The 22,974-nt window shown below is 41.9% G+C and overlaps 2 protein-coding genes across 2 annotated transcripts in view; one reads left to right on the forward strand and one right to left on the reverse strand.

Moving 5' to 3' along the window:
- The window catches only part of ACTR3 (actin related protein 3), a 192,144-nt gene that overhangs the window by 91,503 nt on the left and 77,667 nt on the right, over positions 1-22,974 (reverse strand). The window lies entirely within an intron of this gene.
- Positions 9,834-22,974, forward strand: part of GPR39 (G protein-coupled receptor 39) — a 78,254-nt gene continuing 65,113 nt past the window's right edge. Inside the window, exon 1 of the mRNA XM_051810294.1 lies at positions 9,834-11,044. Within this exon, the coding sequence (XP_051666254.1) occupies positions 10,180-11,044 (865 nt within the window). The 5' untranslated portion in view covers positions 9,834-10,179. The remainder of the gene's footprint in view (positions 11,045-22,974) is intronic.

The raw sequence follows: 22,974 nt of genomic DNA on the forward strand, positions 1-22,974 counted from the left end.
GATAAAAAGGAATTAAAGTGTTTCCATGGACTAGTAACACAAATCATGGCATTCTAATGCAGTTATTTTATTAATGTTCCAAATTTAAAATTCTGCAGAAGAGTTCCGGTTTCCTATGGGTGCTGTAAGGTTAGGGGGTAATTTGGGGTTTTAACCTATGTTATATCTAGCCTTGGTCTGTGGAATTCCTGTCTCTTGAGCTCCTTAAGGCTTTCCAGTAGCATAATGTGTTAGAGAATCACTGAACTGTTCAGCTCACTATCTTGGGATTATTTTCTTTTATACTCACTAGCAGTTTAACCTGTCAAAAACAATTATTGAGCAATTTGTAACATAGTAGAGATGTAAATGGCCTCAAAAAGCCTATGACTGGAAAAAAGAGCAATGACTTGCCAGAGCTTGTATATTTGTAGAAATCCATACTAACTTGTTTCCCAAAGATTAGAATACTTGAAAATATTTTGGAAGGTTAGAGTATTCAGAAATTATCCATCTGGACTTTTGACAATCTCTCTAATGAGCTAAACATTGCCACCTTGTGCAGGAGAAAGGGGGAAGAGCACTATGGCCACCTGCTTAGGGAGAAAGAGAAATCTCTCTGCACATGGGATTTGCTTCCTACATTTCTGTAGGGACTGCAGAGAGGAGCATTTCTCAGGGGCACATCCCAAGTTCCCTGGGAAGGATGTGCCTCCCCTCAGTTTGAGAAGCTGGATCTGTCATTTCTCACAGCTCAGAAGTAAGAGATACAATGCCTGGAAAAAGCAGTCTCCATGAGCAATGCTGCAATCAAAGTGGGAATGAAACCATGGTGCTTTACACAGCACAGTCACAGTAAGGGTACAGGCATGATATTGTATTCCGAAATGTTTCAGCGTGGGAGGCAAATCATCTCTGTCAATAACAGCAAAGTGAGCAAATAAAATAGCTTGTATTTTCAGTTAACAAAAGGAAGTGGCAGTTTTGACCATATTTAGTGCTTCCTCAGCTCCGTTTCTCTGGATTCACCACATAGTGGTGTTAAAGATGTAAAGCACTTACATTTAATACTGACATTTGTTTTTATGACAGCACTATATAACTTCCAGAGGAGCAGTCTTCAGTTTGGGGCTTTCTCAACCTCTGACCTCTGTGTTGGTAGTATGAGACTTTGCTATTTCAGGACTAAAAGAGGAGAGAGAAAAACCTTAGTATGCAGGAGTCTCTCACTGCAAGTCTGTTGAGCCTGGTCTAAATGGAAGAAAACTATTATCCTTTGGCACCCACCAAACCTCAAGCCTGTCTCTTGATTTGCTCATTTCTTATTTCCTTTCTTTTACCAAACTGTGTTTACATAAACCCCACCTAGGAGAGGAGGATGCTCGTTAAACTGCACTGCTCTGTCTCTCTAAGCATGTTCTTGGGTACAGATCCTCTACCAAGAATTTATTTTGGAGATGGGCATGGAAATTGGAGGGGGGGCTGTTTTAAGTCCTGCACAGCCTCCAGAGCTGCAGAGCAGCAGCAGAGTCCCTGAGTCAGTCATTCACCTACAGTGTCCTGTACAAATCTCACAGAGGGTTTGCAAATGCATTTTTAAACTTAGCTCACATGTAGACAAAATCCAAGACCAAGTCTAAACTTTTAAAAACACACAAAACTTTTTCTAGGAGACCTCCCCAACTTATCATCCTTTTAGGATTTTGATTGATGTTCTGTAGTTCCAAGTCTCTTTTTTTTCCCAGAGAGCCTTTTCTTGCTGTAGGTAGTACACAAGTCTGAGTTAAGACTTTGTGTTTTTATAAATGTCAGTTCCTTCTTTCTGGGTAGTATCTGGAAAGACTGTCTTTCTAGGATAGTTACTACAGACAATTTCTACTCCTTATCAAATGTTTGTTTAGGAGCAAACCAGGCAAACTCCATCCTTGAAGAGTTATTTCCTTTAGCCTAGATCCAAGTCTTTTATTCATCTGAAGGGATGTCCTGTAAAAGTAATGACTCCTGAGCAGTCTGTATTGCTAGCTGGTTTCTGCATGCAGTGATTCTTCCTATAGCTCTTGAGTCAAAGAAAAGTTAAGACTGGAAGCTACAATAACAAAGAAAAGGCAACCAACAGTTGGGCAATCAAAGTAACATTCACAAAACAGGTGGGATATATCAGCTGATCTATATACAAAGATTGGATTTGTCTCACATCCCTTTATGTGCTGTCTCCACACTGTATTTTTGCTAGGAACTCCTTTTGTCAACAGAGAGAAAGTGATATTCCTGGGGCAGCAGGAATGTTTTACATGTCTTCTTTAGGATGGCATCAATCAGGACTTGGTTCCACTGAGGAGGATCTTCCCTGCCAGCAGGCAATCCTGGGGTGACAGTGTTAGATGTCAGAGCAGGCCTTGTGGCAGCAGGTTGTCACTTCCAGCTGTTTAAAGCATGTGTTTTCTTAGCAGGCATAGTATGCTGTGGAACAAAGATAGAAACTATTGTCAAGAGGGGTGGGAATGAGGAGGAGAGAATTAGAGATTCAGAGAGAAAAGATAAAAAAGAGATAACTAAAATATTTTCACATGCACTTTATATAATTCATGCTTCAAAAATTATATAAAAGCAGTTGGTTCTCTACAGACAAAGGAGTTGCTTATTTTTCCAAAACAGAAGAGCTCTACTTACTTGGTATATGAAGTTGTAACAATTTATTGGTCAATGTATGTACTGATAGGTAGTCCTGTTGTACTTAAACAACCACTTGGACAGAATATGGTACCACATAAACACAGGTGAAAGCACCAATGGGGAAAAAAACATTTTGGGATCCATTTCCTATTTATTTCTCTGTTCAGTTTCAGGATTTGTATCCATGGGACAGTGACCAGCCACTTCCTATGTCACTGTTTAGTAGAAGAATTTCAGAAACAAAGGAAGTCACACAAAGTAAGCATAAGTGCATGCCCAAAACAAATGAGGAAACCCTCCTCCCCCCCCACACACTGTGCAGGGCCATCAGAAATAAGCATCACAAGCAATGCAAACGTTAAAGTGTATGCTCTAAATTTAGATCAGCTCGCTTTCACATTTGTTTGTTTTACATTTTCCTTGCTTGACTTACATTTATCAATATAGTACTAAATTGCCAAATAGTCCCATTACACTGTTAATATTTGCCTCTGCATTTCAATGACAGCTAAAATGAAAGAAAAAATGCAATCCTCCCATGAGTAAATCCTGAGCTGGTGGGGAAATCAGCCACTGGCACAGAGGAAATGCACTGCCCATGGTAACAGGAGGGCAGGAGGCACACAGAGCTGAGCCCACACTGTGCCCACAGGGTCCTGACTTGAGGCACTTAGCCTTGTGAGAGGCTTTACTCCTTGTCATGTCTCAGCCAGGGTTTTCTTCCTGCCATCTCCTCTGTCCTCAGGCTCTGATTCAAGGCTCTCCAGGCTCGCTTCCCTCCTTGCCCACATGGCATTGTTCTTTCTGTGACTGGTGTGCACGGGACTTTGCCTCAGACCCTGTGTGCTGCTGGTAGCTCAAGACGGTTTGCAGCACACCTGGAGCAAGGCTGCAACCTAAATCATTCCAGGCCAGGTTGTCCTCCAAATCTTTCTGGGTGCTGTGTGCTGGGCATGGAGGAACAGCACAGCATGGAGCAGCACAGAACACCTGCCCTGGTGATATGAGGACAGCAGGAATGAGAACAACTTGGGTCAGCAACTGGAGCATGGTGGTTCAGCTGCACAGTGACTGAAGGTTCAGTGCTTCACAGAGCCTATGGTTATGGCACATCCTGGAGCCAAAACCTCTGAAACTCATTTAGTGTTTTCCCTGAGAACAAGAAGTGGAGCCCTGCATTCTGGCCAGATTTTATCCCTGAATGTCCATGTTTTACTTAGGAACCCAGAGTGGCATCTTCTATACAATAAATAACTGTGTAATGTTAATTGTCCTGCTCTACCCAGAGGTAGGTGTTGCTACCTGTTGTAGCCCAGATTGCAGCAAAGGGTAAAGCAGTCCACCTTTTTTCTTACAAGCTATTTAAAATTGAATTTGTTGAAGTTTCTGCGAGGGAGTGAACTATATAATGGTAAAATAGAAGTTCCTTAAAGTGAGAAGTCAGATATTTTGAATCTTGGCATCATGTGTGTATTGTAAATGAGAAAGAACAGGGTGACAGAAGTGCCCTTGCTGTGATGACATGCTGCTAGGACTCCTTAGAACCAGGTCAAAAAAGCTGTCATTAGCTTACTTCGGGCTAAATCCCATCAGATGAGTTTTGAAGAGAGGCAAAATGGTTTTGTAATAGCTCAGCTGGGCACATGAGTGCAAGTCCTGATGGTGATGAGATGGCAAGCACAAGAAGGAAACAAGGAGATAATTTTTGCTTTTCCTTCCAATAGTAAAGCTTAATATTTCTATAAAAAAATCTTTCAGGAGACCAGGATTGAACCATCAACATTTTTTTAGAAGATTCACAGTTGGTTCATCAGCAAAAGAAAAAAAAACATGAGCTCTAAACTGCAGTGTTTTGGTACCTGCATACGACAACCATTTCCAGAGATTTTTGACCTTGCAGATTTTTAACAAAAATTATGGAGAAATAAGGTTCTGAGATGCGTTTTTACAGAAGCTTTTTCTATCTTGTCACTTTAAGCAATTAGCTGCATTCAGACAAAGAAATCTCAAGTTTTTTCTAGGGCAGTAGCATAACAGGTCCAAAACTGTGAGCCTCTGTTAAAAAGTATGTTGCATTGAAGAGTTTTACAAGACAGCTTTAAAATATGGCATAAGGAACTGAGTATGCTTTTAAACAGGAGCTTTGAATTGTATTTTGCAGCCATTAACATCTATTTGGATAAGGTGGCAGCCCAGAAGTTACACAGAGAAAAATGATATTTGATTCAGTGTGCTGAGGATTGTGTCCCAAGGTTCACAGTAGTGATTTCTTGAACCAAATGTTGTGCTTTGTTGCCACTGTGCTTCAGACAAAGGGGAGTCTGGTGGGTATTTCAGGATATGTGTTCAATACAGTCAATTTGTGACTATTGAGACTTGGGCTTAGTGTATGTGTTAATTTTGGTTACAGCTCCTTTGTCAGGTATGGGATAAAAATAAACTCATTTCCTTTGGTGCCTCATTCCTAAAGGATGCAAAAAGGACGATCTCATTTCAGGATAAGACTTGCTTTACTTGCATTTCCCAGCCTGTCTAGTCAGCTTCTCTCCATTTGTGGCCATAGTTAGTGGCCTCTACTTGGCCTCCTCACACCTGCTGCAGTGTCAGGGGACAGATAAGTGCATCTCTTTCCTTACTCCAGGAGTGGAAAATTAACCATTTCACTTCCTTGTCAGTCAAAGTGCACTCCCATCTAATCACAGCAATCCACACACCTCCTAGTTTACTTCAGACAGAGCTGCAGTTGAGTGAAGGCTTTGAGGAGCTTTAATGCATTTAATTTACCAAGGTGATCAGACAGCAGGTGGTGTATTGTTCAACACCTCCAGATATGACTGTGTACAATAATTATGTGTTTTGGTTCTGTAAATGGGTTTTAATTTTTATGAATTAACATCAGTTAAAAGCACCAGAGCAACCAGAGAAGCGCTGTGTAAGTGCATTTATTGCTTGGCAGTCTGCGTGCTGCAGGTTGTGTGAGGAAGTTAGCAGGAATCCAGTGTACTGATGAGAAGGCTTATGTGTTGCACAGATTTTTCTGTATCTTGGATAAACCATTTAGTCTCACTGTCCCCAGTTTCTTCTCATGTTGCTTTCCAATTTGTAAAATACACTGGAAGTAGTGAAGTGCTTTGATCTATTTATTTAGACGGAATGATTTGGAGCAGAGATCTTTTTCACTGTGTATCCTGGAAGCACATTTGAAATCCCTTCTCTATCCTCCAAATAAGCAAGCATGCACAACATGATATTCCAAGAGGATGCATTACAGCAGGTAGCACTGCTCACTGCTGAATAAAAGATGGCAGCTTTCCATATGCCACCTTTGAAGAGGTAATCTAATTCCATTAGAATTCATTATGGATGCTCAGGTTACACAGCAGACACACTGCCCAGATTGCATAACCCAGTCTCTCCTGTTGCCAGAAGAAAGTGAGCCAAGCAGTTAACAGTACGATGGTTCTTAGACTGTTTTGCCCAAAACCAAACTCTTAGGGAAATTAAGAAGATATAAACTTCACAAACGGCTTGTACTTATTCATGTTATTAACTATCATCATAATCTTCCATAGAAGAAAAATATAATTCAAGAATAACTCACCAGAAGAATACAAATGGATCTTAACAGTAAAGAAGAGGCTTGTTAGATTCCAGAAAACAGAAAGAAACCTGGAGTTGACTGCAGTCTTTAATTATTTAAATTTTTAATGAAAAATAATTTTAAAAGCCAACATGAGCTGTCTCAGGCAAATTGATTTCTTAAAACATTTAAAATCATTTGGACACTTCACTTTTGTCTGTGTTGCTTCTTCCTTTTATTCCCATTGCACTTTCCCCTCTGCCTGTGGAGATCAGGGTAGCTGTCTCTGCAGAACAGCAATCTCATTTTGTTTACCTCGTGTTTCAAAGAGAATTGAACAAGCCCAGGATTCGCTTTGTCTAAACAAATATTGGCAAGACAAAGGTATCACAGCTATTCTAGGGACAAGAGGTTTGTTGAGATGGAGAATGGTAAAGACTGCCAAGAAAAAAAGTCAATGTGTTTTTATCTGAAAAAAAAAGTTAATCCTTTTCACAGCCTCATTTTCTTCGCTTTTGAGATAGCTCTCCTTTTTCATTTAGGTTTTAGAGTTTTTAAGCTAAGAGAAGCAAGAAACTGAGATATTTTCTTTGTTCCTGTCAAGTAGCTTGAACAGTTTGAGAACAGAAACCAGTCAGAGCAGTGTGATTAGCGTAGCCAATTAAGGTGGATTTGCATATTCACAACACAGCTATCGAGAGATAATTCTGCAGTGATAACGCAAGTGTGGCAGTGCCTGACTGCCTATCAGAGCACCCTGGCATCCGTGCTGTATGGTAATTGAGAAATAACCACAGAGTGATTCTGCAGATTGGGCACCCCGAGCCAACCCACGTGCTGGCACTGCACAGCTGGGGAAGAAAGGGCATTTGTAAGGCGGGAGCAGAATGATCCCCCCACACACCGGAAAAGGTTAATCTACAATCCATTTACCAAAATGCAACGGCATCTGTCAAATGAGTTTGCTTTTCCAAGATTCATTGGAATACAATTTGTGCTGTCAGTTTTGGGGGACCAACCTCATCAGGAGTTTGGGGGACCTGGCTTTTAATGAGACAGCAGCTGGCCAAGGACTGAGTGCCTCAACCCAGCCTGGTCCCCAGACAGTGCGAGTTGCTAGATGGTGTGCTACACAAGGGGCAGAAGGTGAGCTTCATGCAGTGGCCTAAAGGATGGATGATGAAGCTCTGCTTTCTTCTGCCCCCAAAAGGCCTTTCACCAGAGTGCTATCCAAGGACCAGGCAAGAAAGCAAAGCACCCTTCAGGAAACCTTGTACACTCTGTTGGATAACAAACCAGGGCGGGTGATCACAGCAGCTTTATTATCTCTGAAGGTGAAAAATCACCTTATATACTACAGTAACAACAATCTGCTCCATCTCAGTGTTCCTCTGGCTCCCACCACTCGCCATCTCTTCCCAACAACTGCACCACATGGACATGACTGGCCGAGCAAGTGGCACACAGAGCCAGCTGCACCCTGTGCCCATGTGATCTGCATCTTCAGGAGGCTCCATTTGCTTACCAAGGATGCTGACAAGTGATTGGCAGTGTGCAGCATCCGTGTGTGCTGATTTTAGAAAGATATATGGTGATATTGCCTCCTCTTCAGTGCTGGCAGCTGAAGTTGTGGTGTGCAATTGCAACAAATTGGGTCAGGAGGAACTCCCTGGAGTGCTCTCCCAGGTGCAACTACAGAGGCCACAGTTCACTTTTGAAACTGCTAAGGGAAAGGCAACAACACAAAAATTAACTCACGGTATTTACTGTTACGAGGTATCAAGGAAAACTTAAGGAAATCCCTAAAATGAGACTGTGACACAAATCATATGTTTATAAACTGGTATCATGTCCATCAAGGTAAAGATTATGATCTCTCAACCTCCATGCCACAAAGATCACATTTAGTTGTCAGAAATTTCTTCCTCCAAGAAGATATATTTTTTTATAATCACCCATGATAGGGATTTTATACCTATCTCTGGAATATCCACTCCTGGTTTATCTAGTCCAGTAACCTATGTAATATTTTTTTATATTTAATGGTCTCAGTCTATGAGCATCCACAGTTGTCTCTTTCCTTCCTATCCCCTTTGTGGCACCAGCTCTTTATTAGAAACTTAATAAACTTCGTGTATGTTCTAAAGATAATATTGAAAATGCAAAATTGTGTTCTGCATTTTATAATTGGTGTGGAAAAAAGGGGGCGATCTAATCCTATTGGGCCTTCTCTCTCTTTTACTCTCTCTCTCTCACTTTTCCCTTTTGATGGTAAGCAGCAAATTTTAATTAGCTTCATTTCCACAATTCAGTCATGCATATGTAATCTTTGTTCACTCTTTTATAAAGTAAAATTAAGTGAAAGAAATGGGGTAATAATAGAAAGCTTGTCTGAGCAGAACAAATATGAATTATCAAACATAAGGAAAGATGACTGGCACTACACAGCTTGAAGTTGTGCAAGGTTTGAGGTGATTTTTCTGAAACAGAAATACATAAATAATGCATAGAAACAGGTGCTGATTATCCTGGTTTGGGCATCTTTTGTTCATTATATACTTGGGCTGCTGAGGTACAGTGATAACCACTGAATGTGAGGAGACTGCTTAACAACAACTTCCTAATGTTTCTCTTTTATCATGAGCTGCAAGTGTCACATGAGCTTGTCTAGTTAATAAAAATCACTTTGTGAACCCACTGTTCTTAGATTTGATATTGGAGCAGATCACAGTACTGGGCCTCTCTCTATTATAGCTGCAAAAGCTGTATGGCCATTTTGCATTGTAATTTAAAGGTTTCCTAATCCATATACACACCCTCTAATTAAATGTTTCCAGGGGTTACCTTGGGAGCCTTCAGTGCTATGGTTTGAAACTAAAACTAAAGAGCGTGTTAAATTCGTTCCCCTTGGGGTGAGACACAGTAGGGGGAAGTACATTTTCGTCCCCCGCTACTCCAGATTATTTGAAAGCATGAGCATGACTGGGTTACTGACTTCATTATTGCTCTTATCTAACATGAGAAGACGGAAATTTGAAGGGAAACAATTGATGTGTCTAAATCTAGAGTTCAGCTTACTTCATAACTTTAGAAGGCTCTTCGGAGTCTAGCCAGTTATTTTAAGAAGCTACCAGTTCAGCAGCAGCAACTGAAAACCAGAATGTCCTGTTGATGTAAATCAGTCCATGGCTGCACATAACCAACACTGCTGCTGCAGATGCCGAGGTCTTGATAAAAGGAAATGTAAAGTAGTGAAGCTTGTGGCATTAGCACACGTAGTAATGGAGTCTGAAGCCCAGTTAATGTTAAACTCACGAGGAGATACTTTCTCTTTAGCATGTGTTCATTCACACATTCAACCTGACCCCACCAAACCAACAGCTTTAGGTGAAACACCTCTTTTCATCCTTGTGAAGCACCTCCTGCTACAGGAAGTGAATTTCAGACATGGGTGGCTCACCCTTTTTTTTTTTTCCTCTAAGCATGCTGTTCTGCCAGTGACTAGAGAACTAGGGATAGCCAAGATTTAGGTTAATGGTTAACAGAGTAGCTGTAACCACACAGACTTCCTCCTGGGGCGGGGACCAAAAGCTGCTTTGCTTGCAGAGGAAGAAGCAAGCACTGAAAGTAGAGCAGTTGATACCGTGAAGGGCTGGAAAACAGCAGCTTCAGTCCATAGAGAAAGGAGGAAGAAAATCCAAAAGGAGAAAGAAGTGTTTGCCATAAAGATAGGTAAGAGCTGAAACACTTTCCTGTTCGACTTACTGACTCAGAGGGTTGCTAACAAACCCCACAGGTGTGGCCAGGTGACACACATTATACCTGACTGCTTGGACATGTGCGTCTCCGTGAGAGGGGTAAAGCGAGAAAGAACCTGTTTGCTGTGAATTTGAACATCAGAGAAGGCAGGAGGGCACTTTGTTCCTCCTCCCTGCCAGGGGCTGCTCATGGCAGGACAGACATCTACTTCAGACTGCTCTCATCTCATTGACCACAGCCATGTTCAGGAGTTTGAGGTGGCTCTGTGGATCAAGATCACTTTGGCCTTAGTCTACATCTGCATCTTTGTTGCGGGCATCTTGGGCAACAGCATCACCATCAAGGCCACCAGGATCTTACAGAAGAAGGGCTACTTGCAGAAGGAGGTCACCGACCACATGGTGAGCCTGGCCTGCTCTGACCTGCTGGTCATCCTACTGGGTATGCCCGTGGAGTTCTTCAGTGCCATCTGGAGCCCCTTTTCTACCCCCAATGGCAACATTGCCTGCAAGCTCTACTACTTCCTCTTTGAAGCCTGCAGTTATGCCACTGTGCTGCACATTGCCACCCTCAGCTTTGAGAGGTACATTGCTATCTGCCACCCCTTCAAGTTCAAGTCTCTCTCTGGACCCCGCACGGTGAAGCTGCTCATCGCCTTTGTCTGGGGGACATCTGTCTTGGTGGCTCTGCCTCTGCTCTTTGCCATGGGCACAGAATATCCCCTGGAAATCGTCGAGGGCTATCAAAGCACGACGGCCTGTGTCAGACCTACTCCCAGGCACCTCATACCTGAGCTGAAGTACAACATGACCATCTGTACCAGCCTCTCTTCCAAGTTTCCTCTCTTTCAAGCCAGCATCTTCAGTGCCTTTGCTGTGTACATCATAGTGCTGGGATCTGTCACCTTCATGTGCCATAGCATGATGAAAGCCCTGATGATCCACAAGGAAGGAACTGTGGCAGTGAAGGGAGGACAAAAGCACCAGAAGTATCTAAGAAAAAGTGAGAGTTCAGAGGGCAAGAGCTCCAGGAGACAGATCATTTTTTTCCTGGGTAAGAACCCTGTCCTACTCTGCCTCCCCTCTGTCCTCTGCCCCCTTTCCACATGGGAATGAAGCCCAGAACCCTCCATTTTATCTCACCAAGTTCCTCCAAATGGGGAATGTATGGTTGGAGACCAGTACAAAATGAGGGATAGGCAATACTTTTGGTTGCGAGCATACATTTTAAAAAACCTGATGTCTCTGTATGTTTTTGACACACTCTTTTTGTCATTAGAACAGGTGGAAGGGAAAAAGAAGGAAAAATCCATTCACTGTTTGCTATTTCTGTTGTCTGATTATCCTGCATGCCTATGTGCAGCAGTATGGGTGATAGGCTGTTGCAGCTTGACCTTTGGGGTAGCAATATGCAACGGTTGCCTGGATATAAAGTAGCTCTACTTGCATGTTTTCCCAATAAATTACAAATATGAGCATACTTAGTAAGGCTCCTGATGGGAAGGAAGACTGTCTTGCAAGATCTGAAGCTTGTCCCTCTCTAAAGGCATTTCCCTGTTGATTCAGGATGCTCCTTGGAGAGTTCTTATTTAACCTCAGTAGTTATGGCTGTGTTGCATCTGAGCATCAAAGAAGCTGGGCTGGAGAGTTTATTTGATATTTGGTTGCCCTCTTTGAATTTTTTTCTCTGGTTTTATTTGAAGGCCTGTAACCTCGAAATTATGTTTGATTCTGATCTCTGTTGCCACATTTGTCAGACAAAAACTAATCAAGCTGTCATTTCACCAACTTGGAATCTTTCCGGGCTGTGATCCATGTAGTCTCCACATCTGTTGATGTTCTTAGAGGTGCCCTTAATCATGCCCTGGCTGCATTACTACTAGTTCCTGTTTTATTGGGTTGCTTAATATGATACTGAATATAATAAATGAACCACCTAGTGTAAGAATATGCAGTAGACCCAGTAATTGTGCATTGCTTTTTAGTGCTCTGATTGATATTGAAGAGAGGGAATTGAAACTTGTGGGTCTGTCCACTTCTGCAACTTTTATTATTTTTTTCCTCTTTTAAAATTATTTTTGCTTTCTGAGGATTCTCTGATTCCTCCTCTAGTCCTGCTTTTGCCATGGTCTATGGCTAGGACATGAATGCAGGGTAAGGAGCCCAGGCTGCAGCCAGCCCCTTTCCTGCTGCAGCTGTGTGAGAGCATAGTGAAAACCTGTCATTCAGACAAGGCATATGATCTGGGTTTGGGACAGGGTGGAGCTGCACACTCCACCAGCAGAGAGCGTGACAAGGGCTTCAAATGGGAGATGTGACACTCCAGGCTGTACAAAGCCCTTCCTCATGCTCAGAGTGTACATCTAATGAAGAAATCATCTCCTTTCACAAGGAGTCTGTTAGTCTAGGGTAAGAGGCCCTGTATGTGGGTGACTGAAAGGCTCTCAGTATCCTCATTCCACTTGACAGTACTGATTTCTGGGGTAGAGGCACAGCAGTGTAGCTAAATATACCTGTTGCACAAAGCAGAAAAACAGATCTGCTCTTGAAGTGTTACTTGTGGGTTCCTTAAATGTCTGTGCCTCTGCAACCCGTTGTAAGTTACCATTACCACAGCTAAATTAAAGCCCAGTCTAAGATCCAAATCCTGGCTAGGTTGAGGGGGGAAGGTAAATTGCCATGACTTTTTTTCCCCTTCTTGATTATTGTTCTTCCTTGGTGATGGTCCAGCATGGAATAGGCAGATGTGCTGCTTGCAGGAGTACTGGAAAGCTAAATGAAAGCAACTAGTTTGCCCTTTATCATGAGGGAATTTGCCACCAGTATCTGACACTTCCTCTGTACTCTCAGCTTTTTGGAGGCAGTAGATACTTCCACAAATTCCCCCAAATTATTTCAGTGGTAAGACTTTAATATGAGTCTTGCTAATTTACTTGGCTTTGGGAATAAATTAATAAACTGAGGAGAAAGAAACTCTGGCCTGCAAAGCAATTTAATTTGGAGATTTCATAATAGTGATGCTTTAGGGCAGTTTTAACCCAGAAGAAATGAACATATAAATTGTTTACAAATCGCTGAATTTAAATATTGTGATTTAGAAGTCCTCTTTGTTTTTCATTTAACAGATGGGTCAAATTAAAACAAATACTTGCACATTCTCAACATATATCACTTTTAACGTGAAATGTAAATGGCAATATACAGCATCATGTCTTTGAACATCTAGCAGCAATAAAAACAATTTAGCATTTTCCTCTAGTTGTTAAAAGTGATAAGTTCTATAAAATGGAGATTAAATTCATAAATCTCCTGACGATGAGAAAAAGCTAATCAGGGGATGGCACAGGAAGGATCTAATGCTTTTTTAGTGTCACGTTTTTGTGTGGCACTTGAGAATATTCATGAAAATTAATTGCAAATGTTGAAAGGGAAAGACCACTTGCCATAAGCAGTATTGATGCTTACAGGATGGGCTCCAGGTAGGGTGACACCACTGCTGTGGTGGAGGAGGAAGGTGGCAGGGGGACAAGCACCACGGTGCTGGACAGGCTGAGCTCACGTGGGGAAGAGCTTTTGTGTTCAGGGAAGGTGTCTGCAAGGGTTAAATCTTTCAGCTTAAAGTCCAGATGGTCTGATTGGGGATTTGAAGTCTCTGATGTAGAGAGATCAGTTCCTTCTCTTTCTGGCTACCTTGCTGTGCTCAGGGTGGAAAGCAGGGTGGTTATAAAACACTTGGTTGATGGCTTTATGATTAAATGTAAGCTTTTAACAGTATTTAAAACCTCCTAATGCCTGACCCACCCTGACAGGGATTGATTTCATCTTTGTGGCTACTTGATCTTGTCTTTCTCCTTTGACCCTAAAGGGCAGGGCAGTAATCACCTAAACTGTCACAAATTGCAATTGGGGACCTCTTACTTCTCTGATACCTGAGCTGAGACCCCTGCACTGTATCAGAGAGCTCTTAAGAAAGGACGAGTTTGGAGACATATATCAATTATTATAAATATTATAAGTGGGTTGTAGCAAACAAAGGAGGAGAATGTAAAGGAAGGATTCCATAAAAGAGAGCTCCAGCTAGTACAATTATCATAAATATTACAAAAGGAAGGCCCTTCCATAGCTGTAAGTAAGTTAAAAGTCTTTAGGAAATGTTAACAGGTGGGCATTGGGAAAGAGGAGCAGTACGGGGGAAGCCTCCACACAAGGTGCTGCTGGGAAAGACCTTGGCACCAGTGGCTCCACGCCAGCAGTGCCTACTCACTGGTCATGGCTACATCCTTCTTAATCTGGTCACTGTATAAATGCACATTTATACGAAAGCAGCTGTATGGTTTGTCATCAGGCTAGATCTGACTCACCTGGGCTTGTACTCAGCAACTGAGTTTTGACTATCCCAGCTGAAAAAAGTATTGCTTCTAAAGCTTCTGTGATATTTTCTCTTGGCAGCTTCAGTTTGTGCTTCTGCTAAAAGCCTTAATCATTTTGCATAAAGCAGCCTCAAGCCTACCACAGTAAAGACATTGAAGTGAGAGTCCTTTATTGTTGCTACCCCCTCTTTGCCCTTTGGAGCAACACTCATCTGTTTCCACAGCAGAGGGGTCCTGCTGCATGAGGCTGGTATCTGGGCAGTCCTTTTCTATCTCCTGACCATGATGAAGCATCCATCCATCCTGAGCTCTCCCATCCAGAAATGAAAAGTATCACAATAATCTGGCTGTTATGGAAGTGTTGACAAAGATGCATTAAAGCACTGCTACAGCAGTCAGCAGGAGCAAGAGCTGATGCTGGACCTCCCTAAATTGAGATTCTGCTGCTACCAGCCCAGCACTGTCAGCTCCTCTGTGAGTGAGGCCAAGTGAGGCAGATAATTCCCAATGCTCTCTCTTTCCCATCACTACAGAAATTCAACTGTTCTCCTTTGGGACCATGCCTGGACAGCAAATATCCTACAGCTTCTTTAATAATCAGGCAAGGGAATTGCTCATCATAATCAATGACAGTGCCTTCATCTGAGAAAGGCAGTGTGGTGGTGGTGGGTTTTGTTTGTTTCTGGGTTTTCTTTTTTTTTTTTTAATTTATTTTATTTTATTTTTCATTTTTTCTAACACTTAAGTATGTCAAATACACTGAGTGTCAACTTGAAGGTAGCAGCAGTGGTGGTTTCATGTGATGTGGTGTGGTACAGGTCTGGTCTGCTTTACAGGGCAGTAGTAACTAAAGGCTTTACTGAGACTCTGGTGAGTGCCACAGAAGGAAAGAGAGTCCCTGTCTCTGAATCAAAAAAACAATGGGCAAAAAGGAAGGGCTGGAAAGGAAGAAGTCAGTGCCCTGATCAAGGCCACAAATGCAATAGAGAGTCACAAATGCATCTGCTGAATCTTGCCGTAGTGACCTGCCTGCTCGGCTGCCTGGCCTCTCTCCTGTCACTTTTTTGGTGGCTGTTGTTAAAACAATGCCAGGCTATTCTATAGCAATACCATAAACAGCTGTACCTAGCCATAAGCAAAATCTAGATAAAACCTTGAGTCAGAAATTAAAAAGATCTCTTAGAACTTGGAGCACCTTTTTCTTCCCATATACTAGTGATGGCAAATTAATGTTTTGCTCAGAATAATGGTATTGTGCGTAGGAATAGCCTTTCCAAAGATCACTAAGGAAGTGTATTTTGTAAGGCACTTGGCAAATGGGTTTTCAGGAGGCAAATTACTTCAAGTAGTTGTGAAAAATACATGGTTGTCATCTGGTTATGACTCAGGCACAGTGTAACTTGACAATGGTAGGACTTCAGCTACAGGAAAATTAGATGTTTCTTCATAAGCTGGAACCCAGATGGGTTTTTTCCCTGCTGAAAAAAAGTAAAGCATAGGGATAGAACAAAAATGGAAAGAATAACCCAATCGATTATATTCCAGAACACAGCTCCAGCCCATGTTCTTTAAACTCAGCTTCATTGACTCCTCTTGGTTCATTTCTTTAATCGTTCCATTCAGCTGCCTTTCTTCAGAGACTTTTTTGGAGACATGTCTGAAGATAAATATGCTATAGGCTGGATATTATTTTAATCCTTGTGTTTTATATGGTGTTTCTATCCATATATTTCCCTGAGCAGGGCTTTGAATTGCACAAGACAAGTAGGGGAGTCAATGCCCTGAAATGGGTAGCAGGGGGTGAGAAGGGAACGTGAAAGACTTAAACCAGCAGACCTGGGCCTGGCCACTCAGCTGTATGTGGCATCCACCCTCTGTAACTAGTAAGCTTTTTCTTACTTCTTTTGCTGCCTTCTGTAAAAGAGATAGAAACACAGGATTTACTTGCTGGTGTTCAGGAAAATTTGCTTTCCTCTTCTCTGCAAAGGTATTAACCCGGTGTCAATGGCAAAACTGATCAATGCCACTGAATGCTGGTAGCACAAAACTGAAGCTCAGCTATTCAACAGGTGACAATGGAAAGGCTGCATTGAGGGATGATGGCTTCTCAGGGCGATTGTTACAAACAATCTCCTCTGAAGAGCTGGGAGACTTCCTATGGTTTAAAAAAAAACCACAACATTGCCATAGTAAAACAGATTCAAAGCAAACTTCCAAAATCCAGACATCTGTATGTTCAGGTTTCCCACACTGTAATTTAAAAAGGAACATAAAGAGAACCCAGCATAATTTCCCTCCCTGTTGTACAGAAAGCAATTTTCTACTCCTGCTTTTAACTGGACTCATGGAATACAAGATTGTGCTTTCAGCTTAAGCAAACAGTCTTCCTTTCCTCCTACACCGAGGGGTGGCAAAACACTACCAAGAGAAATAGGATGGAAGAATAGGGACTAATAGAGGCCAGCACCCCCAAGGTATTTAAGACTTTTGTAGTTTTAATGGAAAAATCAATGTGTGATTACACTTTGCATAAGAGCACTTAAAAATCGCTTCAACATGAAAAGTCTGCAGCTTTAAAAATAACCTAACTCTGCAAATAGTGTAGTTAGAGGACTAAATTCACCACTAGTGCAATCCACATAATTCTCTATATATTATATCTTGGCAGATATTGTCTCTGTGGACACAGGACCACTGTCTTTGCATGAGAAGCCCATGAGCACAATGAGTGCTTTACTGGTGCTTAGTCAAAGTCATGGTCATGCTTCTGTTTTTTACCTCATGCCTACAAGGAAACTGGTATTTTGCCTGATCTGTAGTGAGCTATAGGTTGTTGGTGTGCTGATTCACTCACTCAGCTCATCCTGTGGCACATACAGCACAAGTATATTTTCACTTCTTTTTACTCTACCATCTGTGCTATCCAGAGACTGAGTGCACAGCTGAGATTTCTTAAGTACTTCTGCCCTTCTGCCTCTGCCCAAAGTCTTTAAGCCTCATTAAAGACCATTACCCATGTTGGCCTTAAACCTGATATTATTAATCTCTCTCTCTTTCTCTCTTAGAAGGTGTAGATAATAAAACTAGTGGCCCTTGGTTCTTCTGGCACTCGTAGGTATGTGCTAAGAGAAGGAATGAAGGAAGTGCAGGCAACATCCCTCACTGTGGCAACAAAGACCCAAGGAACGGCAGGGGACTGCAGCCTTTGGGAAGCTGAGGTCTGGTTGTGCCATCTCAGCTTCCGAAAAATACACTCTGTAGCGTGGCAAGTCCTCTCTAGGACATGTTTTCTTACAAGTAGAAGCCTTGGAAGCTGTCTCTTTTTTCACAGTGGATAAGAAAGCAGGAAGATTTATTTCCATTAAAGTGGAGAAACACAGATGTTGCTACAGGTAGGAAATTGATTGAGGGAGATAGCCCTCAGACAGAACACAGCAACCCTACATTAGGGAACTCTGTTCCATCAATTTTGGTCTAGTGCCCTCGTTCTTTGTTCAAGAGACTCTTGTCTTAAGCATTAATTTTCCAATTTCTCTCTGTTTTCTTGCTATCTCTTCTGAGCCTGACACCACCTCAAACGCAGACTGCTCTTGAAACTCCCCAGTTTCAGTAGATAGGAGTCATTTGTGGCAAGTTCACAGATGATTTATTGGAATCTTCACTTGTGAAAATTAAATGCATTATCTAATCCCCTATTGTTTCATATTCAAATTATACTACATTTCCTATAATTAAATCTTTTGTTTTCCTATCTGATGTTGGGACCATTATCTTTAAACAATGATTGCAAGCCTGTGAATTTTAATGGAAAAGAACTTTAATATCTGAGCATTTGTTAGTAATGTGAAGCTTTCAATTTTGTTATTTAGTATCTTCATTAATGACACAGACAAAGGGGTCGGGTGGGCCCTCAGCACATTTGCAGATGACACCAAGCTGAGCGGTGCAGTTGACCCTCCTCAAGGACAGGTGCCATCCAGAGGGATTTGGGCAAGCTTGAGGAACGGGCCCATGGGAATCTCATTAGGTTTAACAAGGCCAAGTGTAGGTGCTGCACCTGGGTCAGGGCAACACCTGGTATCAACAGAGGCTGGGGGGAGCAGCCCTTGGAAGGAGGACTTTGGGGGTGCTGACAGGTGAGAGGCTGGACACGAGCCTGTAGTGTGCACTTGCATCCCAGAAAGCCAATTGTATCCCAGGCTTCATCCAAAGCAGCATGACCAGCAGGGCAAGGGAGGGGATTCTGCCCCTCTGTCCCGCTCTGGTGAGACCCACCTGCAGTGCTGCATCCAGCTCTGGGGTCCCCGCCACAGGAAGGGCGTGGAGCTGTTGGAGCAAGTCCAGAGGAGGCCACCAAGATGATTAGAGGGCTACAGAACCTCTCCTGCAAGGAAAGGCTGAGAGAATTGGGATTGTTCAGCCCAGAAAAGAGAAAGCACTGGGGTGACCTAATTGACGCCTTCCATTACCTGAAGAGAACCTACAAGAAGGGTGAAGAGAGATTATTTACAAGGATCTGGAGCAACAGGATAAGGGGGAATGGCTTCAAACTGAAATCTTAGGAAGAAATTCTTTACTGTGAGAGTGGTGAGGCCCTGGAACAGGTTGCCCAGAGAAGCTGTGGATGCATCATCCCTGGAAGTGTTCAAGGCTGGGTTGTGTGGGGCTTTGAGAAACCTGGTCTAGCGGATGTTGTCCCTGCCCATGGCAGGGGAGTTGGAGTTAGATGAGTTTTATGGTCCCTTCCAACCCAAACCATTCTATGATTATCCTACATAATGTCTTGGTTACCTAAAGGCAACATTTGTGTAAGAAACTGAGAACCAAGCAACTGTCAACCAACATGCCAAAGATTATTTTCTTCCCTTTCATTGTTGCGAGTTACTAAAACATTGAAGATAAACAGTTAAGATTTCAAGTTGTATTTGGCACAATGTGCTGTAGCAGTTTTTTTAGCCTCTTTTGAGAGCATCATAAGCATGTTTATGCTGCTTAGGTTAGAAAGCAGTTATCCTTCTGGTCTCTGTTATACATGGATGAGTAATATCAAGGTCAAAATATTATGGATTAAATGGGTCTGCCAAGAACCTTTTAATCATATAAATTGTGATTTAAAAAGAAAGGTGAAACTGAGAAAGAAGTCTGGTAGTGTTATGAGCAAACTTTTTCTTGTTTCCCCTTAAGCCATTTAAAAGCCTCTAGTTGTTGCATTTATTTCTCAAAACTCTTAGTATTTTTGTTCTTATCAATTTTTAGTTGACGAATTTAAGTTGAAAGTGCAGCTTATAGGGTTAGAGTTGGGGATCTCTCTGTCAGCAAGCATGTGCTTGTTATGGATACGTGCAGAGAGTTCTGTGATCACTCAAAAAATGCTTGACAACCACGTGCAAACAGGTGCACATATGCAATAATTACCAGGAAACTAAACTTTAGTCATGAGTATAAAAAAACCCAGACATGCATTAGAGAAGATGGCATTTCTTAGCTATCCATCCTTGTCCTCAGCATAAATGGCTTTCTTTTCCCATGTCTGATTAGGTAGTATCTGCATAGATATTCAAGAAGCTGTTCTGCTCCAGTCTCTAGCTGAACCCTGCAAAAGAGCTCAGCCCCTTTCAGAGGGTAGTGTAAATATTTTGTCCCTGTTCATACAGCATTTCTGCAAATCCACCTTGATTTGCTCCCCCATATAATATTGCCGATTTGCTTTTTGTTGAATGTAATGATTGTCTCACATATCTAAAAGAGGAGCCACCTCATGCTCAGTCTTTTGTTTAGTGGTATGCCTAGCATGGTGCTGCTGAAGGTGATTTTTATTTGGAGAAATATTAGAAGACTGTCTTGATTGCTCCTTCATAACAAAACCCCTGGAGTTCAGTATATAGGTATGCCTTCTATTAAATTCCAGTAACTGCAATTATTCTAGTCCTTTTTTCCATAAAGCATAAAATTTAAACTGTGGAACTCATTGTTCTGGAGGCCAAAAGTAAAAATGGGCTCCTAAAGAGATTATATATAACCTTGAAGCATAATGCTGTTAAGAATAAGATATAATCTCCACTTTAGAAAGTCCTGATATTGCTGGGTGCCAAAATTTCTGTGTGGGTAGTACAGGAAAATCCCTCTATGCTTGTTTCTTTTTCTGCAGATGTCTATGTGGGATCATCACAGAGAGAAATGAATGGATAGATGAGTCCTAGGTCTATCCCAGTATGTCTGCTCTTAATCTGTAACTTTCTGTAAATGCCAATATAAGCAAGTGGACAGTCTGCCTTCAGTCAGGTACAGAAACAGGAGCTTTTTAGGATGGTAGAACAAAACGTTTGAGTAGACAAGAAAAGGAAATGGATTGAAATGTTGTTCTTCAAATTTTGGTTATTTTTTCCTATGCCCCTTTGCCCCAGAACATAAACTTTTCAAGGAGAAAGGTGTTAATTTCTGTGTGTGTGAGCCAAAATGTGTGTCATTTGATAAGCTCTAGGACTTGTTGATTTTTCATTTCCTGTGCCTCACATTCTGTCTCTCCAATAAAGACAACTTTTGAGCTCTCTGATTTTGACAATAAAGCTGAACTTACATTTGTCCCTTAAAGGCATCAAGAATGAAGGTCCTCTCCAGCTGAATCTCTTAATAATGCTTAAGGATATCTATAAAGAGAAGTTCTTGAAACAGCTAAAAACGAACCAACAGTCAGAATTAAACTTTTAAGGTAGCTAAAGATTGCAGTACGTCAGCAATAAGGTACACAGAGATTCAAACAGTCCTTCTTTGTGGGCATGACTTTAACACGAAAGGTTTTTAACCATTAGATAAGAATTAACACTGTATGGTGAAGGACAAACAGAAGTCAAAAGCAGGCATGCTGGTGCTTGTCCTTGCCCTTCAGACAGTGAAATTCCTAAAAGCCTTCTGACTTTCTGTCACAGGTTTATTCAACAGATCTTTCTGATCAGTTGAAAGAAATGCAGGTTTAAAATTAATGAAATGGGTTGTGTCACAGGCGTTCAAAAGATGGTATTTAAGGGATCTTTTTGTCTTGAAAGCCAAAAATATCTAAACTCTACTGCTAGTAATGATGGCATCAACTTCTGACAAAATGTATAAAAGCATACGTTGGTATTAGCAGACATACACACACCTTGAGAATCTTGGACAATAATTCTGTGGGGGCAACTTAGCTAATGAAGTTTAGTGGTTTAAAATATATCTCTTTTTAAACTTGAAGTTAAAAAATGCAATGTCTAACTACCCATGCTGAGGTCAGAGAAAAAGGCTACTAAGATGACTGGAGAATGGGGAGACAAACTTTTAACAGAAGCTAAAATGAGGTATTTTTTAAGAAAGCAAAATTAAGAATATGGCTGGCTCTGTAAGCGCACTGTGGCAGTGAGTGCCAAAGAGGAAGGTCTGGTTTGTACCCTGGTTTGAAAGCCTTGCAAAATGGATACAGTAACAGCTGTAAGCAGAGTGAGTCCAGGTATAATCAATCTGATCTCATTGTGCAATGAATTAAGCCTGGAAGTCTTGCTGTGCATGTTCAGACACTGCCCAGGGAGCCCATCCTGTTTAGGTTAGGCCTCATGTCAAGAAATTTGCAATTGCCTACAGCTGTAGGTCAAGGGCATTCCCTCCAGCATGCACAAACCTTCCTCTTCAGCTTAGAGACGTGAGTCTGAAAGTTGTAGTACCCCTGATTAATTTTGAATTTACAGAGCTTTAAATCCATGTTGAGTATGGATTTGCTATAAAAAAACCCCAGTAACAGAAGAGCAAAATGAGAGAGTTCACCTGAAACTGCTCTCTGCTGGTCTGGTGGGCATGAAGGTCCATCACCCCTCAGCTGGAGCAATCTCTGTGCCTGGGGAGGTTTGTGAGCATATACGTCTTCTTCCAGTGCTTCTCTTGTGCCCCTTGTTGGAAGATTTTCCCTACCTAGTGTACTTGGAGGCAGCCCTGGGAGTTCCTTGTTAAAAGTTAATGTCTGGAGACTGAAACTTTCCATTGGCTTGATTCCCTTCTCTTTTCCTACTCCTGCTCCTGTACGTGTCTACTGAATTCTAAAAAGGTTTTTGACAGCGGCTTGAAATTCAAATGTCCCCTTTCTATTTGTCTTCTAGTCCGAGCCAACATTTAAATGCATTCTTTTCTATTATAAAGAACATATTGACAATTTAGGAAACATTGTCCTACAGTGCAAATGCTCTGATATTACGAAATATTGCCATGTTCTCTGCATTGATCTAAATGATGGCATTGGCACAAGAACTAATGGGTCTGTAGGGGCCATCAATGAGTACAGACAGAAATGAGAAAATTTCTGATCGTGAGAAGGACATGTTCAGGGACAACCTTTCAAGCAGAGAGCTGGACCAAACTAGTTCAGTTTCTGGGGTACAGAACGTGACCCTTTCTGCAAATCCATGATGTGGTTTCCTGTGCTGGGACTGGAGGAAGGTCTCTAGCCATAAAGCCAAGGCTTCCACTGGGTTGGAAGAAAAAGGTTATGTTTATCACTCCTTAGTGTGGCCTGTGTCACTCTGCATCCTCCTTTGGGAGGGTGCTGAACTTGCAAAGAGGGTCCAGCAAGCTTGGGCAAGCTGAATGTTTTCTGGGT

The sequence above is a fragment of the Manacus candei genome, unplaced genomic scaffold (assembly GCF_025592945.1).
Source record: "Manacus candei isolate 608988 ecotype Guabito, Panama unplaced genomic scaffold, ASM2559294v1 h1tg000077l, whole genome shotgun sequence".
NCBI lineage: Eukaryota > Metazoa > Chordata > Aves > Passeriformes > Pipridae > Manacus > Manacus candei.